The 22,742-nt window shown below is 43.6% G+C and overlaps 1 protein-coding gene across 1 annotated transcript in view; it reads left to right on the top strand.

Annotated features, from left to right (window-relative positions):
• The window catches only part of LOC142472176 (ficolin-1-like), a 31,878-nt gene that overhangs the window by 4,663 nt on the left and 4,473 nt on the right, over window positions 1-22,742 (top strand). Inside the window, exons 2-7 of the mRNA XM_075579036.1 lie at window positions 16,909-17,022; window positions 17,415-17,468; window positions 18,352-18,387; window positions 19,155-19,193; window positions 20,181-20,308; window positions 20,816-20,945. Coding sequence (XP_075435151.1) covers window positions 16,909-17,022; window positions 17,415-17,468; window positions 18,352-18,387; window positions 19,155-19,193; window positions 20,181-20,308; window positions 20,816-20,945 — 501 coding nt within the window. The remainder of the gene's footprint in view (window positions 1-16,908; window positions 17,023-17,414; window positions 17,469-18,351; window positions 18,388-19,154; window positions 19,194-20,180; window positions 20,309-20,815; window positions 20,946-22,742) is intronic.

Genomic DNA, 22,742 nt, shown 5'->3' with positions numbered 1-22,742 from the left:
CCGTGCAGTGTGCGGCGGCGGAGCCTGAGGTCCGGGGGACGGGAAGAAGAGTGTGCAGGCTGAGCGTGCTCCGTAACTCGTGTACGCGCGTGAACCGAGCCAGTGGATGGTGCAGGTGTGCGTGCAGGAGGGCGTGGGCGCGCCCGGCGCTGAGCAGAGGAATCGCCGAGGGGAGTGATCCCGCAACGGCGGCAGGGGCGAGGAGCCGTGGAGGTTTGTTTTGTGTGTCCAGGGGCTCCCTGCGGGAAGGGGGTGCTCTGTGTGGGGAGCGTGGAGAACGCAGATTCCTGACAGTCTCTCCCATATAAATCAGTATTACGTTGACTGTATATTTTGCTGACTATGTTTGTTAATAACATCTGTTAAATCCAACATTTCTGTATTCACAACCTTATTCTGGCATAGAATTGTTTGATTTTCAGGTAATTTGATGTATTTTGATGTGTGTCGCTATAATTGACATATTAACTCTGACACATTAGCTCAGGTACTGTGATTCCATATTCTACTCATTGAGTATTATGAAAGAGGGCTAATTCTCCCCCACTGATTAGGAAACACAATCTGGGCTTCTATGATTCAATACAACAATTGTTTTTTGCTTACATAACAATTGCTTTTTACTTATATAGCTTATATTGCATTGATGTGTGTACATTGGCACGTGTGTACATTTGTGTGTATATTTGTATTGTTACTTTGAAGCAGTAGAGAAATATCTACATTTAAGTTCTATCAGAGGACTCTTTGTTCAACTGGGAGTCATCCAGTTGATAATCACCATAATTAAAGGAAATTGGGTATTGTGGCAGGACGGCCTGTAGCCGAGGTCAGGGAATAGTCCACACGTGTAGTTTCAGGATAAATGAAAACGTTCAGTGGTTTTATTTCTCCACAGCAACATAACATGCGGGTACACTGTCCCTTTAAGCAAATAAATCCTGCTCCACGTTGGGAGAAAACTGACTAACACAGCAGTCCTAGCTAGCAGGCTGGCTGGCTAAACCATACCCAAACCGTAAGAGTCTTTTTAAGCAGTCATGCAAACAAATGAAAGAAATCTTACTTTGGCTGCAGTAAGTAGTGTGCTGTATCCTTCTGGCTAGCAGCACATCTATCCATGTGCTCTCCTCTGACACAGCCAGCTACTGCTGGTAACAAGATCCTTATCTACCTTGCTGGCTCTCAGGTGTCAGCTTACATCATGATTAGCTAGCTTCCACCTGAGTTAACCCTTATGAGTCCTGGATGAAGCACTCAGACATATGTTTCCCAGGCATAACTGATAGGGGTTGACTTCACCCTGTCACATACCTCCCCTATTTGTGTGTGGCTAGTGTCCCACACGGCTGAAGCCCGACCCTCCACTCCTTCTCTTGACAAAAAATCAGCATTTCCATGGTCTTTTCCAGGTCTATGCTGAATATCAAAAGAGAAGGGTTGGAGGGCCATATACCACCTGGTCAACCTTGGATTTGTGTCCTTCATGGTGTTTAACCACTTCAAGGGCGCATGGTCAGTGACCAGGGTGAAGTGTACTCCGGCGACATAATGTCTCAAGGCCTCAATTGCCCATTTTACAGCGAGGCACTCCTTCTCAATAACGGAATACCTCACTTCCCTTGGGAACAGCTTCCGGCTGATGAACAGTATGGGGTGTTCAACACCATCAAATTGCTGAGACAGCACTGCTCCCAGTCCTACCTCTGAGGCATCCGTCTGGATGATGAAGGGCTCTTTAAAATCTGGGCTCCGAAGAGCGGGGCCCTCTGACAGGCACTTTTTTAGCATGTCAAAGGCGTCTTGGCACTCCCAAGACCATTTAACTTGGGTCGGGGCACTCTTTTTTGTCAGATCTGTTAGGGGTGCAGATATTTCTGAAAAATTGGGGATAAACCGCCGGTAATACCGTGCTAACCCCAAAAGGGAGCGGACCTGTGTCTTTGTCTGTGGGGTGGGGACTTCCTTTATGGCGGCCACCTTGCTAGCTAGTGGCCTTACTATCCCTCCCCCAACGGCATAGCCCAAGTACTTTGTAGTGGATTTACCCACGGCACATTTTTTTGGATTTGCAGTGAGCCCTGCTTCTCTTAAGGACGTTAGGACTGCCCTTAACCTTTTTATATGAGACTGCCAGTGTCTGCTATAGATGACAATGTCATCCAAGTAGGCCGCGGCATATGCCCTATGGGGTCGTAGTACCTTGTCCATTAACCTTTGGAATGTGGCTGGAGCCCCATGTAACCCAAATGGCATAGTGACGAATTGGTATAACCCGAGAGGGGTGGCGAAGGCAGTTTTGCATTTGGATTCTTCCGCTAGAGGTATCTGCCAATATCCTTTCGTGAGATCTAGGGTAGAGATATACTCTGCTTTCCCAAGCGAGTCAAGCAATTCATCCACCCTAGGCATTGGATATGCATCAAATCTGGATACAGCATTTACCTTTCGCAGATCCACGCAAAACCTCACCTTCCCATCTGGTTTAGGGACCAACACGATAGGGCTACACCATTCGCTGTGGGACTCCTCGATCACGCCCAATTCCAACATGTCTATTATCTGTTAGACTACAGTTTGACTAGAGGTGACTGGGGACTGGATCTACTGTACACTCTTTTACTCAAGACAACAAACGGTAAGCTATTCAGATCACACTATGATCCCAAGCTTGCTAACCTGCCTATTTCAACCCCCCACCCCTTTACAATTTGTTTACTGCAGTCTCTCCCAAAACTGACTGCACAATACACTGAAACCCTGAACTGACTCTAGCATTGCAATACAGCTAAACATTTGACAAGGAACAGGCACACACCTGCTGTTTAGTCTGCTCACACTCACTCTGCTCACAACAGCTCCTTGCAGCACTGCCTATCTCTGGCATCATGAACCTGCTATGTATTTCAACTGTTTTCTTTCTCCTGGCCTCATGGAGATGTTACTCCCTCTATCCACTACAAACTCCTCCATCCTGGCCCACACCCAACATCACCATACACCCTGGACTACTCAAAAGCCTTGCACTATCTACTGAATGTTGGTGGAGAACTCTAAAAACCAGCACACCAACCACCTCTCACTCAAATGGCAAACACCACAAATCTACAACTTGCAAACAACTAACCAAATTTCTACTCATACTATTACTCTCTTTAGCAGGTGATATTGAACCTAACCCAGGTCCTCCCATTTCAGCTCTGTCCCATGCCCCTGAGAATTCCACCTTTAAATTCCAAAAAGGGCTATCTGTCGCCCATATAAACATCCGGAGCCTGCTGCCCAAACTGGATGAACGAAGGGCATGGTGCCTTATGCATAAACCCAAAGCCATCGTTCTTACAGAAACATGGCTATCCCCTAAAACCCCTGATGCAAATATTGCCATTCAGGGATACTCCATTTTTAGGAGAGATAGGTCAAAAAGAGGAGGAGGGGTGTTATTTTATATTGCAGACACCTTACAATTTACACTGTTAAATTGCCCACCAAGCCCACCCTCTTTTGAAACTCTAGTTGGCAAAATCTGCCTCCCCTTTTCTAAGCCCATCTTGCTCGCTGGCATCTACCGCCCCCCTAAAGCCCCTCTACAATCCCTGACTGATATCACCCAATTTCTTGGCTCCATTTCCTCTCTGAATGAGAAGAGTGAGCTGCTAGTTCTTGGGGATTTCAAATTCAATTGGCTTGACCCTAAAAACCACAAAATCCAGATATAACTCAAGTCACTTAACCTATCACAACTCATTTCCCAACCCACACGGATAAACCTGAAATCGCATAACCATTCCTTGCTAGACAGGATTCTCTCCTGAAACCCCAGCAGAATCCAATCCTCTGGCATCCTTCCTGACATTTTCAGTGACCATGCAATAGTGTACTGTGTAAGGAAAATTAAACCGCCCCAATCAAGCCCTAAAGTTCTCCTCACTAGAACATTTAAAAACTTTAACCCACAACAGTTTCTGGATGACCTTACCAACTGCCCATGGCACAGATTCGATTTAATTCCCGATCCCGATTCTGCGCTCGACTATTTCCAATCCGAGTTTTTAAAACTCTGCGATACCCATGCTCCAGTATGCAAAATAAGGGTACGGGGGGCCCACCTTCCATGGGTTACAACGGACCTTATAGCACTCTACCAGTTCAGGGATGCCTTGTGGAAAAGCTACAAAGTAACTGGCACTACCAAGGATCTCAATCACTACAGATGCATGCGGAACATGTGCACAAGGCAAACAAGGCATGAGAAAGCAAAATATTACTCTGACAATCTCCACCAAAATACATCAAACCCAGCTAACTTCTGGAAGGTTATCAACAATATATTCCAGCCTCCTAACCATCAACAACCAAGTAATATCACTAAGGGGGATATTACTCTGACAAACCCCACTGACATTGCAAATGCATTCAATGATTACTTTGTGGGGTGTGCCACTAACTTATTAGCGAAACGCAGCACAATCCCCAAACATGAATCTCATCCTGGGAGTATCCCTACAGTCCCACCCCCTCCCAACACTGCCCACAATTTTCAATTTAGCCCAGTATCTGAAGAGGAGATTACACAAGCGCTCCTCAAACTAAAACTAAATTTCCCAAAACAAACTGTTTTTAAACACTGACAAGACTGTAACAATGGTATTTGGGACCAAGACTAAATTTGTAAAGCTTCCAGTGACTGAGCTCCTGATTAGAACCAACGCTAAAACCACCCTAACACCTGTCACTAGTTTTAAATACCTGGGCTTATGGTTTGACTCCCACTTAACATTCGGGATGCACATTGATACCCTGACAACCAAGACCTATGCCAAACTAGGGGTACTTTACAGGAACAAATCCTCCCTAAGTCTCCTGGTCAGAAAGCGTATTGCACAGCAGATGCTAATGCCAATTATTGACTATGGAGACATAGTATATGGCTCGGCTCCTCAAACCCACCTTAGCAAACTTGACACCCTCTACAATTCAATTTGTCGCTTTGTTCTCCAATGCAACTACAACACACATCACTGCGAAATGCTCAAAGAACTAGATTGGTCATCACTAGAGTCTAGGCGCAAAGTTCACCTTTCCTGTCTCACCCTCAAATACTTTCTGGGCAAGCTACCCAGCTACCTGAACAAGCTCCTCACCCCTACCACATGCAGTACCTATCACCTGAGATCAGACTCCAAAAGACTATTCATGGTCCCAAGACTCAACAAAGTATCCGGACGTTCCTCCTTCTCCTTCCGTGCACCCCAAAACTGGAACAACCTACCAGAGACTCTCATATCCACCACCAGCTTAAGTTCTTTCAAATCTAAGGCTGTCTCACACTTTAATCTGGTCTGTAACTGTTTCATACGCTCATAATATATATTTTCTTTAACTGTGCATGCAATGTCTTGTATATAAATGTATACCTCGTTCATTTATGTAACTGTATTTGTAACCATGTATTATTTGTTTTACTCTGTGCCCAGGACATACTTGAAAACGAGAGGTAACTCTCAATGTATTACTTCCTGGTAAAATATTTTATAAATAAATAAATAAATAAAATAAATAAAACTAAGTAGCCAACGTGGACCTGACTTACTACAATCTAGGTTCCTACGACTTGGTGCCCCAACCATTGCCAAACCAATTGCGTCCATAGTCAACTCTATCCTGTCTGCAGGCCATATCCCTAAGACCTGGAAAACTGCCAGAGTTGTCCCAATCTTCAAAAGTGGGGACAAAAACACTGTCTCAAACTACAGGCCAATCTCACTTCTCCCAATTCTATCCAGTCATGGAAAAATGTGTCCACTCCCAATTAAGCGATTTCTATACCAAGACAAATTTCCCTAGCCAATTCCAATCTGGGTTTCGTCCCAAACACTCCACCATAACTACCCTGCTAAAAGTTTGCAAAGAAATCCAGTGTGGAATGGAACGGGGACAACTCACTGGTGCAGTATTCCTAGATTTTGCAAAGGCTTTTGACACAGTTGATCATGTTATCCTGCTTAACAAACTCCAGAGCTCTGGAATAGGGAAACATGCTTTAAACTGGTTTCAGTCCTACCTATCAGGAAGATCCCAACATGTGTCCATCTCAGGCTCTAACTCCAACCCCCTGGATATCACCTGTGGTGTCCCGCAAGGCTCTGTTCTGGGGCCCCTACTCTTCTCAGTGTTCATTAATGATCTTCCCAAAGCTTGTAAGGAAGCCTCAATACACATGTATGCAGATGACACAATCCTATATGCACACAGCCATAGCCTCTCTGACCTTCAACACATACTTCAGTCTGACTTTTTGATACTCGAAAACTGGATTTCCCAAAACAAACTGTTTTTAAACACTGACAAGACTGTAACAATGGTATTTGGGACTAAGACTAAATTTCTAAAGCTTCCAGTGACTGAGCTCCTGATTAGAACCAACGCTAACACCACCCTAACACCTGTCACTAGTTTTAAATACCTGGGCTTATGGTTTGACTCCCACTTAACATTCGGGATGCACATTGGCATAGGTCTTGGTTGTCAGGGTATCAAACTAGGGGTACTTTACAGGAACAAATCCTCCCTAAGTCTCCTGGTCAGAAAGCGTATTGCACAGCAGATGCTAATGCCAATTATTGACTATGGAGACATAGTATATGGCTCGGCTCCTCAAACCCACCTTAGCAAACTTGACACCCTCTACAATTCAATTTGTCGTTTTGTTCTCCAATGCAACTACAACACACATCACTGCGAAATGCTCAAAGAACTAGATTGGTCATCACTAGAGTCTAGGCGCAAAGTTCACCTTTCCTGTCTCACCCTCAAATACTTTCTGGGCAAGCTACCCAGCTACCTGAACAAGCTCCTCACCCCTACCACATGCAGCACCTATCACCTGAGATCAGACCCCAAAAGACTATTCATGGTCCCAAGGCTCAACAAAGTATCCGGCCGTTCCTCCTTCTCCTTCCGTGCACCCCAAAACTGGAACAACCTACCAGAGACTCTCACATCCACCCCCAGTTCAAGTTCTTTCAAATCTAAGGCTGTCTCACACTTTAATCTGGTCTGTAACTGTTTCATATGCTCATAATATATATTTTCTTTAACTGTGCATGCAATGTCTTGTATATAATGTATACCCTGTTCATTTATGTAACTGTACTTGTAACCATGTATTATCTGTTTTACTCTGTGCCAAGGACATACTTGAAAACGAGAGGTAACTCTCAATGTATTACTTCCTGGTAAAATATTTTATTAATAATAATTAATCTCCCTCTCTACCAGGTCTTTTCGGCCCTCTGGCAATCTATAGGGACGGGACCGTACTTTTATGCCAGGTTCTGTCTCAATCCTATGGGACACTAAATTAGTCTGTCGTGGCAGCTCAGAAAAAACATCTGGGAACTGGTCACATAATTCTAGTAGGTCTGACCTTTGTTCTGTTGTTAACTGCCCTCCCATGGGAACCTGATGGTCATTGTACGTACTACCCTTTGGAAGCTGCGGACCCAAATCCGTCTCTCCTTCCCGAGGGTGGATGAACAGCGATCTCATCGTTTTCCAGGGTTTCAGGAGGTTCACGTGGTAGATTTGTTTACCCTTCCTGGACCCTGGTTGAGAGATCTCATAGTTCACCTCCCCGGTGCGGCGGAGAACTTGGAAAGGACCCTGCCACTTCGCAAGGAGTTTACTCTCTGATGTTGGTAGTAGTAGCATCACTTGGTCCCCAGGTTGGAAGACCCTCAAGCGAGCATTTTGGTTGTACTGCCTCTCTTGACGTTCTTGGGCAGATTTGAGGTTTTCCTTAGCAAACCGACCTATCATGTCTAGGCGGTTTCTAAGGTCTATGACATACTGAAGGGTATTCTTGGAGGGGGAAGGCTCCTCCTCCCAGGATTCCTTCAGTAGGTCGAGAATACCCCGAGGTTGGCATCCATATAGGAGCTCAAACGGGGAGAAGCCTGTGGATGATTGGTGAACTTCTCGTACCGCAAACAACAGGAAAGGGAGAAGTTCATCCCAAGCTCGCTTTTCAGTGTCCACAAACTTCCTAAGCATGGTTTTTAAAGTACGGTTAAACCTCTCTACCAATCCATCAGTCTGAGGATGGTAGACTGAGATCCGGACGGATTTTACCTCCAATAACTTTAGGACATCCTGCATTAACTTTGCCATGAAATTTGTTCCCTGGTCAGTTAACATTACTTGGGGAAGTCCTACCCTAGAGAACAGTTCTAACAGCCTGTGAGCAACCTGTTTAGCAGTGGCTGATCTCAGAGGGAAGGCCTCAGGATATCTGGTGGCATAATCTACCACAACGAGTATAAATTTATGTCACTTCGCAGAGGGTTCTAAAGGTCTGACCAGATCTACCCCAATTCTCTCGAATGGGACGGCTACCAAGGGCAGAGGAACCAAGGGAGCTGGCTTCTGTCCTTTTTGGCTAGTTAACTGGCATTCAGGACGTCTCACATAGTTTCATGATGTCACCATGTATGCCTGGCCAGTAAAACCGGGACGAGATGCGGTCCGTGGTTTTATCTCTGCCCAAATGACCACCCCATGGGAGAGTATGGGCTAGGGTGAACACTGTTTTAATCAACCCTTTAGGGACTAGCATCTGTCGAATTACCTCCCCTGTTTGTGTAACCTTATTCACACGATATAGAATGTCATTCAACAGTTCAAAATGTGGAAACACTTTTACACCCTGTTCATCCATTATCTTGTTGTTGACCTGTACCACCTTCTCATATTGTCTAGCCAGAGCTGGAACCTCCCTCTGCTTCTGACGGAAGTCAGGAAGATCCAGGTCTGGCAAAATTCCCGTATCTATCTGTTCCCCACCCTGGTCATCCCCGGCCATGACCTGCAGTCCTTTGGGCTGACTAATGTTACCAACAGTCCCAGCCTTTCTTAACCAGTCCTCTTTTTCCGCACGTCTCTGTTTACGTGTCTTTGGGACATGGTGTCTACGGGGAAAAATCTCTGGGGAAAAAGGGAACAAGTCAGAACAGGAGCAGGTAGCCAGGGAGCAACTCCCACTAGTAGGCTAGCCTCTTGATCCTGGATAAGCAGTAGAACGTTCGCCGTCGGGTATCTCTTTGTATCCCCATGGATACACTCGATATTCCAAGGAGAGTCATAAGATAGTCTATTGCTTGGAATTAGGCCCTCTAGGATCAGGGTTTTTCCAGAGCCCGAGTCCAGCATGGCGTTTACTTTTGTCCCCTCCAGAGATGCTGGGATTAACCACGGATTGTGGTCCCCTCGGAGACAAGCTGTGGCAGTGGTTCTGCCATATGAACAGTCCATCTCATCATCTCCTGAATCCGCAACCTCGGTCATCAGCGGAAGCTCTCGACGGGGCTCGGTGTTTGGACCTCTCCGCTGTTGGATGGGGTCCTCCCTTCTGGTTGGTGGGGTTATCCTCTCCACCGGGTGGGTGACAGGAGTCCAGGTTCTCGGGGAATACTGTGGGTGGCGGCCTCCCTTGAGTGATCCAGTGGCCTCGGACCCAGGATGGGCGTCTCTGCGGGAGTTTGTACCAGGAACCCTCCAAGATGGGAAAGGTTCTTCCGATCGGGTTGACTGGATCTCCCGAGCTGGCGGGTTGTAGACCCCTCGATTGTCTGCTCTCCTGCCTCTAGCATCACCGGAAGCAACTGGTGTTTGCACCAGCCGTTCCCAGCTATCCTGTTGGGTGTCGTCGCCCAGGAAGTTTTCCACCAAGCGGACCGCTGAATTCAGGGAAAATGCAGCGTGTCTTTTTACCCAGGAGCGGGAGGAGGGGGCAGTATCTGTATGAACTGCTCGAGCACAAACTGTTCAAGGATCTTTGCCTTGTCATGTTTTTCCGGTTGTATCCACCTGGTACATAAGTCTACTAAGCGGTGGGCTACGACCCGGGGTCTGTCTCTGTTTGTATATTTGACTGTCTGGAACCGCTGTCGGTAGGCCTCTGGAGTGAGGCCTAGGCGATCCAGAATAGCAGCCTTTAGTTGCTGATAGTCCATGGCCTCGTCTGCTGGAAGAGCCTGGTAGGCTGCCTGAGCTTCCCCTATGAGGAGTGGAGCCAGAGTCGTTACCCAGCGATCCACTGTCCAGCCATGGGCCGTGGGTACCCTTTCAAAAGTGAGGAGAAATGCCTCTGGGTCTTCGTTTGGCTTCATTTTATGCAGCATCACCGGTGGGTTATTTGGAATCCCTGGTCTGCCTGGGGCTGGGCCTTCGGCCAGCAATTGGAGTAGCTTTTCCTCTCGCTGGGCCTGTCGCTCATCTTGCTGGGCCTGTCGCTCAGCTTGTTTCTCTGCTAGCTGGTGCTGTTGCTCAAGGAACTGAGAAAAAATTGTCTCCATTTTTTTTTCTCGTCTGTGTGTGTGTGTGGCCCTTCAGATACAGGGCCCGTCCAACATTCCACTTCTGACACCACCTGTGGCAGGACGGCCTGTAGCCGAGGTCAGGGAACAGTCCACACGTGTAGTTTCAGGATAAATGAAAACGTTCAGTGGCTTTATTTCTCCACAGCAACATAACATGCGGGTACACTGTCCCTTTAAGCAAATAAATCCTGCTCCACATTGGGAGAAAACTGACTAACACAGCAGTCCTAGCTAGCAGGCTGGCTGGCTAAACCATACCCAAACCGTAAGAGTCTTTTTAAGCAGTCATGCAAACAAATGAAAGAAATCTTACTTTGGCTGCAGTAAGTAGTGTGCTGTATCCTTCTGGCTAGCAGCACATCTATCCATGTGCTCTCCTCTGACACAGCCAGCTACTGCTGGTAACAAGATCCTTATCTACCTTGCTGGCTCTCAGGTGTCAGCTTACATCATGATTAGCTAGCTTCCACCTGAGTTAACCCTTATGAGTGCTGGATGAAGCACTCAGACATATGTTTCCCAGGCATAACTGATAGGGGTTGACTTCACCCTGTCACAGGTATATATAGAAGTATAGACCCATGCAGCATCTATCCCTGATGAAGAAACCCACTATTTGGAGTTTCGAAACGCGTAGGAGGTTTTCTGGCATCGCAGGGACACCGTAGCTGTGAAATCCGAGTGGTGACGTCAGAGGAGGAGTTGATCGACCAGACTCTGGTAGCAAGCAGACTCCGAGCATAGAAGGGGATCCTCCTTCATTGACTGGCGCAATTCACCCCACGGCAAGCGGTCCACCTGGCGAAAAGACCCTTAAACAAATGCTCATGTCCTAGTCACTTTTGGTGAGTAGGATTCCAATTTTTATTAAGGCGGAGCAAGTTTCAAGATTCATTGTTCAAGTGCAGAGGCACAGAAAGTTTTTTTATTGGAATCATTGTGTTTTATAATGTATTTTTTATAATGTATTAAATTGCTCTCTTTATTTAAAATACTTGTTGTCTGCATCCAGACTTAATAGCATGCTTTGTGTGTTATTTTTGTTAGCCAATTCCAACAGATCAATAAATCGTCGGGTGTTATCCGCTGCCTGCCTCCCCTTAACAAAACCGACCTGATCTGGGTGTATTAGTCTGGGTAGGATGTGACTTAATCTGTTGGCCAATAATTTCGCATATATTTTGATATCGGTATTAATTAGAGATATTGGCCTATAGCTTTTACAATTTAGCGGATCCTTGCCAGGTTTATGTATAAGTGATATAGACGCCCGCAGCATGTCCCCAGGAATAGGGGCTCCTGCTAAGATAGCATTAAACATTTGGTGCAGCCTCGGAGCAAGTGATTCGGAAAATTTCTTATAATAAAGCCCCGAAAAGCCATCAGGGCCTGGTGCCTTTGATGGCTTAAGCTCCTTGATGGCCAGCGACACTTCTTCCAATGTGAAGTCAGCGCCCATAGCTTCTCTGTCTAGCTCTGTCAATCTCTCCAGTTTTGAGCTGGCTAAGAAATCTCTCAGTGCGCTGCTCGTGTTGTTATTGTGTGCCACCTTCTTACCGTCGTATAGGGAGCCATAAAATGAACCGAATTCTTCCACTATTTTTTTAGGATTGGCCGTAAGTACACCCGATTGTAAGCGTATAGCTTGGATATTAAACTTAGATTGCCTATCTTTCAGTGCGCGCGCCAGCATCGTATCCGGCCTGTTAGCTTTTTCATAAAACTTCCTCTTAGACCAACATAGGGAGTTATCCGCCCGGGAAGTCAATAACATATTCAATTCAATTTTTGTATCTTTAAGTTCCTGTGTCGTAAGTGGATCGGGATTGGTCTTATGACTCGATGAAAGGGAATTCAATTTGGATTGGAGCGTCCGAATTTTGGAATCCCTCACTCGTTTTCTTTTAGCAGTGAGATTAATTATTATGCCCCTTAGCGTTGCTTTATGAGCCTCCCATAAAGTCTTTTGATAGGATAGACTGGCCATACTTAAAAGAGACGCTCGCGGCATTTGGCTTCGGAAATCGGGTGAGTAGAGCGATTATGTCACTATACTCAGGCCCAACCGCCAGGGTCATACATCAGGGCTTCCCCTCGGTCCCATTTCAAATCCAGAGTGGCACAAGACAGGGATGCCCTTTATCTCCCCTCCTGTTCGCCCTATGTATTGAACCCCTCGCGGCACGAATTCGAGATAGCCCGGATATCTCAGGGTTAAACGTTTACTCCCAATCACATAAAGCGGCCCTCTATGCTGATGATATCCTATTAATTATCTCCAAACCCCTTACGTCATTACCTAACCTGTTTGACCTACTAGATAAATTCTCCAAGGTCTCAGGTTTCAAGATTAACCAATCCAAATCTGAAGCTCTGAATATCAACCTCCCTAGACATACAGAGAAATTACTGAAACTAAATTTCAATTTTAACTGGCAAAAGAACTCGATAAAATATTTGGGGACCTATATCACCAAAGATGCAAAAAGCATCTATAAAGCAAATTATCCCAAACTGATCTGGACTCTAAAACAAGACCTAATCAGATGGTCTTCCAAGAAGATTTCTTGGATCGGAAGGATTCACAGCGTTAAGATGAATCTACTTCCCCGTATCCTATACCTCTTCCAGACACTACCTGTGCCACTCAAACTGAAGGACATACTCTCACTTCAGTCTGGAATATCTAATTTTATCTGGGGAGGTAAAAAACCGAGAGTAAATAAGTTATCTATGAAGAGACCTATTTTAGCGGGTGGCCTAGCGGTACCCTGCCTGTTGTCATATTTTAAAGCGGCTCAATTAAGCCAGGTCATACAATGGCATTCCGACCCCAAATTAAAAAGATGGGTTGAGCTCGAACATGCGGCTTGCTCCCCTTTAGAGCTTAACAATTTGATTTGGCTACCTAAAACATCAAGGAAAAACACTATTTTACCGCTCACCTCAATAGCTAACTCCTTATCTGTTTGGGAAGCATCAAGATTAAAAAACTCACTTACTTCAGCAAATTCCCTGATGTCACCCATTTGGAATAATCGTAGCTTTGCACCGGGTCTTATTGGTCATAATCACTCAATTTGGAAACAAAAAGGCTATACTAGACTCAAAGATCTGGAGGGCCATGATCTAAAAATTAAATCTTTTGACCATATCAGACTAGAAAAAGACATCCCCCACACTGAATTCCATAAATACCTCCAGCTCAGATCATTTTATAATAAATTTGCCCCATACCCCCCATTGGCGAATTTTGAAAAGCTCTGTCGGGCAGAAACCGACACTAAGGGACTCATATCTACGATATACAGAGAGGTAATCGAGCCTGCAATCTCAAAGCACCAATCACCTACATTCCGTACCCAATGGGAAAGGGACCTAGGGGAGACCTTGGACGACGAAGAGTGGAAGGCTATATTCCTAGGAGCCGCAAAAAGTTCTATATGCACCACACTGAAGGAGAACGCATATAAAGTTCTTATGAGATGGTACCTCACCCCACTCAAATTATCTAAGTTTATACCAGGGTCCTCCCCATTGTGCCCTAAACAATGTGGAGGAACAGCTGACCTGTTACATATGCTGTGGTCTTGCCCGCTGATATACCCGCTATGGGAAAAGATCAGAAATTGGATCCAGAGAGTTTTCGATCTCACTATTCCCCCAGACCCGTGGCTGTTTCTCATGAACAGACCCCTAAAGAACCTATCAAAATCACACAATAAACTAATTGCACATTTTGCTCTAGCTACGCGGTGCGAGATCGCAGCACTATGGAAACGCCCCGATATTCCAATTATCCCAAAGATTCGGAATCGTATTTGGTTTATCTGCCAGATGGAAAAGTTAACGAGCTTAGTTAATGACACTGGTGACAATTATCTAAAAGTTTGGGCCCCCTGGCTTGCCCAAACAGACATCCCTGGGGTAGAGCGTAACACAATTTGGCTATAATAGTAATAAATGCGTTCTCCTTTGGGGGCATGAGAACCAACCCCACACCTAGAACCTCATACTCCTTACGCCCAATCACTTATTCTACAGAAAAGCCTCACTAGTTGATACATAGTCCTCACGCTGTCCTGGTGTTCCCCAGATGTATTCTTATTCTTGTCCTTGGATACACCTTCCCCCTCTCCTTCCCCCCCACCCCCTCCTTTACCTCCTCCCCCCCACCCCCTGGTTTTTTTTTTGTTTTTTGTTTTTTTTTGTTTATATATTATTATTTACCCCAGTACCTTACACATGACGATTCCCACTCACGTGGTTAAGTAGGGCTCGAAAAACTACGTGAGTTTATTATGCTTTTGTTATTGTATATGATATGCTAAATATGCACCTGATGTCTTTTTTTTTATGTATATCATGCATTTATGTATAATAAAATACAAGTTATAAAAAAAAAAAAAATACTTGTTGTCCATGGGTAATGCACTATTGCAGTGTTGTCTGCATGTTTTGTCTTTTTTCTTGAGGTAATCAATCAAGAGAAGAACTCTGTCTACTATCCCATCCTTATCCTTGCCTCAGCTCCACAGGAGGTTATATTCCTTTTTGACAGAAAGGAAAAAAAACAATTAAGCAAAACACAACCTGGAGCTCGTGTGTACTCTTCCATCAGGATACAGATGTTTCAGGGGTGTTGGGAATAACATTGGGCTTGGTGCCGTGTCCACAAATTGAAAACTGGACTTTGATGATCACCGAATAATAAATAGTTTACAACCTCCCTAAAAGCCGTAGAAGTCTAAAACCCACTCCCCACAGGACATCTGCAGTAATGAGGGATTTAAAAGCTCAACTGTAGTCTTAAACTCTGCCATTTTCTCAGCTAATAACAATTACTAATTGTAACAGGTTGAGTTATCCCTATTCATGTAATGTGCCTCTAATCCAGCAGTGTGGTGGTTAACTGCTGGTAGTCAATTAACAAACACCACCTGCCTGATTAGATGGCTTAGAAAAGCCTATCTTTTGAGACAGGAAGAGAGACTCCTTAGCTTACACCTGAGCTGAACTTGGAGACACTTGTCTTGAGCCCTGCCAGAAGAAACAGCAGAGCTGCTTTCAAGACACAGGGGAAACTTCTAAACCTGAATGCTGACAAACCCTGAAGAAAAGGTAGCTACCAGGGACAGAGAAGATTTTCCCTCCAAACCACAAGGAACAGATAAGACTTTTATTAAAAGACTTTTTATATCTGTTCATTTCATGCTATATGTTTGGGGCTGGGAGACATGCTTATCTAAAGGAGTTGTGAACTGCATAGTATTTTACTAGAAATACTCCCAAGTGAATAGAAGCTTTGTTTACCCCTTGTTTGGATGGTTTCCTGATGTTAAGGAAACAGGTGCAATAAAAGGCTTATTTAATTTCACTATAATCAGTCTCCCTTGCATACCTCTGTGAGCGTCCGCCTACACTAATATTGATAAAGCACAATATATTTTTAGACTTAAGAAAAATATTAGCCCAGCCAATTCGGTTTAAGTGTAGTATGGATATTGATTCTCTTTTTAACCATTTCTTTAAGAAGATACCCATCCATTTATCTATGTGGAGACTAGGTTGAGTCGTCCCCCTTCAGCAGGTTGATTTTCCCCATTTAAAGCAATCTGTCAGTTCTTTTTATTTTTAATTGTATTTTTCCCTTTAATGTGTGTATCAATACAATCCGCACAATTATAAGTAATTAGGTAAGTTGCTGAGGTTACAAGGAAGAAGTCTGGCAATGATACACTGAAATTTAAGTTGTACACCCTAAGAAAATGTCAGTCACATTAAACATTGCACAATCCTCTAAACCAGGGGTACGCAAACTGGGGGCGCGAGATTCTCTGCGAGGGTCGTGGCGTTTACAAAGGCCCCGCGCTATTCCCGAACGCATTTAAACAAAATGCCGGGGAAGCAGGGAAGGCCTCTAACTTCACTTAACTTGGCTCAGAAGGCTTCTGGCAACGGCGGCAAATGACGCCACGTGACATCGCGTTGCCATGGCAACGTGATGTCAGAACACTGGAGGCAAGGTAAGAAGGGAGTGCGCGAGGAGTGGGGGACAGCCGGCAGTGGGGCGCAGGGGGAAAAGATTGCGCACACCTGCTCTAAACTAATTCTCAGGGTTACAAGAGGCCATATGGTAGATTCTGAGCACAGCTGCAATAGTGGGCAGGTAAAGTGACCATTTAACTAAAGATTATCTGGAAAAGGCTTGTGGGTCTTGGTTTTGCAGGTTGCATTCTCTGAAGCAAACAATGTAGTTTACTGTAGACCGTGGGTATCCAAATCTGTCCCCTGGAAGCTCCCCCACACGAAATGCCTTCAGATAATTAATGGGACTGCAATTGTTAGAGACGAGTGAAACCTTTGTGAGGGATTGCAGGCTCAGGCCTCCTCTATTTTTCCTATTCATGTTCAACGTGTTTACTTTTACTTCTTTCTTCTTCCTCTCCCCCCCCCCCCCACCACCTCCTTTCTCTTCTGATCGATTCAAACCCTCTGATCCTTACTCACTGCTTGTCTCTGACCACAGAAGTGAAAGTTGTGGGGGTTGGAGACTCGGACAAGTTGACCATCCTCAGAGGGTGTCCCGGGATCCTAGGATCTCCTGGCCAAAAAGGAGAACTTGGATCATCAGGACAGAATGGTGAGTGTGTCTCCCACACAAGACATGTGGCATCATCATAGATTTCGATGGACCTAGAAGAGAATCCTTCATTGATATGTGTGAAGAGACCTTTTAGTTTTGAAAGCTCTGTACACACTATTATATTAAAGGATGTCACATGCTACAACATCTGCATATCTCCGGAATCAATGCGGATACAAGAGAAAAAAAACAATGATAAGTAATTAGCTAAGTTGCCGATCGATCCGTTCTCCTGTGATCGATCGGCGAACAATTACCCTAAATTCTGTGTCTGCTCAGGAATTAGCTACGTCATACACAGACCTTCTGATGTAACAGAGGCTGTATAAAGAAAGTGATGGATACTTACATACAAAATGTACAATCTGACAGTTTATATTATTTTTCAGGACAAAAGGGATCTACAGGAAACCCTGGAAAGGCAGGACCAGCAGGGGAAAAAGGTCAGTTGTGGCCCATACTATATGATTTATACACTGGAGAGAACAAAAGAGACAACCCCCTTACCCACGATGAGAAGCACACAGGAAAATACAGGAGATTAACACAGGGGAAGATTGGGATATTCATTTAATCTGGTACATTAGTTATTACTACGTACCAGACCTCGCCTCTATACTGTACAAGCCAACTTTGATAGATCGCCCATCTTGTGTGGTTTTATGGTCTGGGGGTTGTTCTATGAAGCAATAGGCCAGGGGTGCTCAACTCCAGTCCTCAAAGGCCACCAACTCACACACACACACGTGTATATATCTTTATATACACACATCTTAGCATATACCTATGTTTCAGCACAGGTGGCCCAATCAGTTGCTCAGTCATTTTGATTGACCCACCTGTGCTAAAGCAGGGGTATCCTGAAAACCTGAAACCTGAAAAACTGGAGCTGAGCACCCCTGGAATAGGCAATGTTAAATAACACATGATATAATGTTCTATATCAAGTACTCCCCACACCATTATTACTCTCCCTTTCACCTGCAGCAAAACATTTCCCCAGGTCTGAGATTATATCAATAGCTACAGTATGGATAACAGTTTCACATTTCCACTAAGTTACGTGCAGAACAGTTTCTGGCATGTGATGTAGCTTCAAGAAAACCAAATAAGGGATCTAAAAGAAAACACGAGGAGAACATTTGGAGAACTGGCCCATAGCTTCCTAGGAGTCACATGGTAACTACTCCTACTAGTTAAAGTCAATCCTCTTTACAGATCCTTATTAGCCTTTGCAACACTGGATAGACCTTCTGCTGATAAACGAATGGCCCACAAACCTATAGAGTCATTAATGTCTGTATTATATTTTGTTTCTTGGAACAGGAGTAGCCGGCGCTGCAGGCATACAAGGACAAAAAGGTGAGGGCTCCAGAGAAGCACGTCCTCCGGGAAGTTACAGACAGTGACTTCTGTATTAGAATAGCTACATACTGTATGCCCTTTGTAACCTATTTAACGCTGCAGGTTATTTATTGATTGCACTGCTCCAACAGTACAGTGTTTATTTATAAAAATGTTTTACCAGGAAGAAATACATTAAGTTACCTCTCGTTTTCAAGTATGTCCTGGGCACAGAGTTATGATGACAAATACATGGTTACATTAAAAGAACAGGGTATGCATTATATACAAGACACTGCATTCACAGTTAAAGATAATATATATTATAGGCGTATGTAACAGTTACAGAACAGATTAAAATGTGAGATATCTTTAGTTTTGAAAGAACTTAGACTGGTGGCAGCTGTGAGAGTCTCCGGTAGACTGTTCCAGTTGTGGGGTGCACGGTAAGAGAAGGAGGAGCAGCCGGATACTTTGCCTAACCTTGAGACCAGATCTCAGATAAGTGCTGCATGTGGTAGGGGTGAGGAGTGTCTTCCCATAGGCAGGTAGCTTGCCCAGGAAGTATTTGAACAGTACAGTAGATATCTGATATCATGCCCATTGTTCATCGAAGACATTACAACATCACAAGCTTTTAGGTAAACAAGCAATAACAATAGGATGAATACATTCTTTATTACTATGTTTGTTTTTGAAAAGTGCAACCAGATTAAGCAGCACTAACAGGTGCAACACTAACACAGTGCAGCACTCACAAACTCACTCGTGTTTTTACTCATTAGGAGATAAAGGAGATCCAGGCACAGCTGAGAATTTATATGGTGAGTGAAAAAACCTTGAATGTGTTTAATGGTTTCTCCAGGTCAAATTCAATTCCAGAAAGCTGTAATCACGTGATGTGAGATCACAACATTGAAAAATTATTTCCACGTAGGTGCAATAAGCTTACTTGGTTTCACTTCCCACTCAAAGTGCTGGAACAGTTATCACCCCCATAATGGCGTTATCTCCCATCGACGTGGGGTAATGTGTGCCATACCCCCATTTGATGAATGTGCCTCTAGGAGCATTAGAATTACTGGTCAGCATGTATTAATAAGCACAAAAGATAGCACAACTGTGCTTTAGTTAAATATCCTATTCCATTACTATCACTAACATTAATTAATCCCAGTGTCATTTTATTCATTACATTTTTGGGATTGATGAATAAGCACTCTAAATCATTTCTAGTGCTAATTGGTATCAGATTGTTACTTTACACCGGGTTTCCATGTAAACAAAGTGCACTTCTCTGCTCCCTATTTCCCGTTTGGTCCTCTGACTGGAGTAGATACAGTACATGCGGATGTTCACTAAAATAAACAATTAAACACTGGCAAAGTAAGATATCTACTTAAAGGTTCTAATATACCATACAGCAGTCCTTCTACTATCAAGGATTTACCTGTTGCAATCAATATATGCAGGAGTAACCTCAATAAATACAGTGTTTCTCAGAAATACTCATATTGCAAATGTGGAAAATGAACAACAAAAATAGATGTTTTCTGTCCTTTAAACATCTCCGTAAAGCATATAGAGGCATCTAAATGACGGTAATAAAAAGAGACCAATGAGTTTCTGGTTCAGCTGTCCTATAGTAGAAAAGTGCCACTTTTGGTCATATACAACACAGTGGCATATATCCCTCTCCTGGTAGCAGCCGATTTATAATCTCAAGAAGAAACATTACATGCATTCAGGAAGCAGGATGGCTGTCTATGAAACAAATTGACCATGATACCTACAGTATCTTTCTCATCTAGCTGCTAGGAACTGTAAGGAACTGCTGAATCAAGGATCATTTCTGAGCGGCTGGTACACAATATACCCTGATGGCAAGAAGCCTCTGACCGTGCTTTGTGACATGGATACTGACGGGGGAGGATGGATTGTAAGTCAGAGGAGATTGCAAATGATTCCTATTGTAAAAACAAAAAATAATGTGCATTCTGTGTTTTGTCTTTGGACACCGATCCTGTTATATGTATATTACAAACCCACATGCAAGAGAAAATCACAGCATCAGTGTATCCTTTCATCTGGTAACAGTTCAGATCACCTCCTCTCACCCCCATTGTGACCCTTTACTTAGGAATAATTCAGAGCATTTCCTATTAACCCTAACATGCCCATTCCCATGAGAGGATTTATATCACAGTTATAGTGACTTAGAAACAATGCCCCTTTAATAATGACATCCCCTGGTAGTCGTTATCTGCTGTTCTCTTTGTAATAAGAACATACTCTGTATTATGGTCCCATAACATTCCAATTCACCCTTGAACATTATTTATAGTAGATATAGTAGCTGACAGCAGCTGTAACATGCATGTAATGTGCTAAAAGCCTTCTCCATATACAGGCCCTACTGACGGCTCAGTGACGTTTCCCCTTGCAGGTTTTCCAGAGACGATGGGACGGTTCTGTGGATTTTTTCAGAGACTGGAATTCATACAAGAGAGGGTTTGGCAGCCAACTGAGCGAGTTCTGGCTGGGGAACGATAATATTCACAGTTTAACATCTTCAGGTAAGATGGCGTTTGAGTGGTATTGTCAAATTCTTCTACTATATCTTCAACTTTTACTGCAGTCTTTGAGGGATAAAAAGAAGTTAGAACGGCTTTGCAAATCAATGTGTTGCAGACCAGTAAATTGTGTGTCAAGCTCTAGTCTCGATACAATGGCTCTTCCAAGACATGCAATATAAAGGAGAGATAACACAGATGTCTGTTTTTGTATAATGTGTTTTGCTGTAACACTGTAGTGCAGGGGTAAGAAACTCCAGCCCCCAAGGGCCACCAACATGTTATTTTTTATGTGTCACGTACAGCACACCTGTTAGCATGTGACCTGTATATGGGACAAAGGTTAATAGACACACTTATCTCTCTGATTCACTTTTCTCAATGCATGGACCCTCAAATGAACAATACTGCCCCTCAATCAGTCCCAATATTCCATCTGTCACTAATGGCATACTTGTGAGCATATGATTTAGATATGCAACCAGGGTTAATACACACAGCCAACTAGCTGTCTCACCTTTCTCCTTCACAAGGTACTTCAAATGAGTTAATAGTTACCCTTACTCAATTACAATATATATCTTTAATCCACTGCCACCACCAAAGATAACGCAAAAACGATATTTGCCATGGTGTGTATATATGTATGTCTTTATTTATATAGCGCCTTTAATGTACATAGCTCTTCACAGCAGTAATAAACGTGAAAATCATATAGATAACAAAGAATCCAAATAACACATAATGGGAAGAAGTGCTTCAGACATAAAAGTAACATTTAGGAAAAGGATTCCCTGTTCCGAAGAGCTTACAATCTAATTGGTTGGTAGGAAGGACATATAGAGACAGTAGGAGGGCGTTCTGGTAAGTGCGTCTGCAAGGGGCCAAGGTTTATGTATGCGGTGTAAAACTATCACTCATAGATCTACGCATATGCTTCCTTAAGCAGGAGTGTTTTTAGTTGAGTCTTAAAGGTGGATAGAGAGGGTGCTGGTCGGGTATTGAGGAGAAGGGTATTCCAGAGATATGGATCAGTCAGTGAGAAAGGTTTAAGGCGGGAGATGTCTTTAGATACAAAAAGGGTACAGAGAAGACATCCTTGAACAGAACGCAAGAGTCGGGATGGTGTATAGCGAGAAATTAGGGCTGAGATGTAAGGAGGAGCAGAAGAGTGTAAAGCTTTAAAAGTGAGGAGGAGAATTGAGTGTGTGATACGGGTCTTCAATCCCTGTTGACTAAAGAAAACTATGCACTTAACCAGCAAAAATCTGTTGTAGCAAAATGTGTCCGAAAATGTAAATTACTTTTTACAAAGCGTGCAACAGTTCAATCAGAGCTGAAAGTATTAACTTATTAAAGTTTAGATGTAATATACAAAATATATAGTTATCAGGTTACAGAGAAAAAGATTATTACAATAAATGCAGACAGTTTCTTCAAAATATAAAAATAAACAGATTCTAAATTTACGTTATCGCATAACATTAATCAGACTTTTTCCAAAGAGCTCATGGATTGGAATATGAGAATTCACGTATCTTGTTGACATCGGACACAACTTGTTGAATTGTACTGTACTTCGTAATTAAAAAGTAAGGTTTTATATTATAAATTCCCTTCATTGTCAATAACAAAAGCCCACCTTTCTGTTTTTTTCAACCCACCCCTTTCATCAATCTCTAATGATATTTTTACAACTAAGAAAAAAATTATTTCTTGTGAAGTTTAAACTTTGCCTCAATATATAAAAGACTTCATAACTTTGTTTCTATAATACTTAGACACATGCCATCTTCACTG

This window comes from Ascaphus truei, chromosome 21 (genome assembly GCF_040206685.1).
Source record: "Ascaphus truei isolate aAscTru1 chromosome 21, aAscTru1.hap1, whole genome shotgun sequence".
Classification (NCBI taxonomy): domain Eukaryota; kingdom Metazoa; phylum Chordata; class Amphibia; order Anura; family Ascaphidae; genus Ascaphus; species Ascaphus truei.
This window is presented reverse-complemented; position numbering and strand designations above follow the sequence as displayed.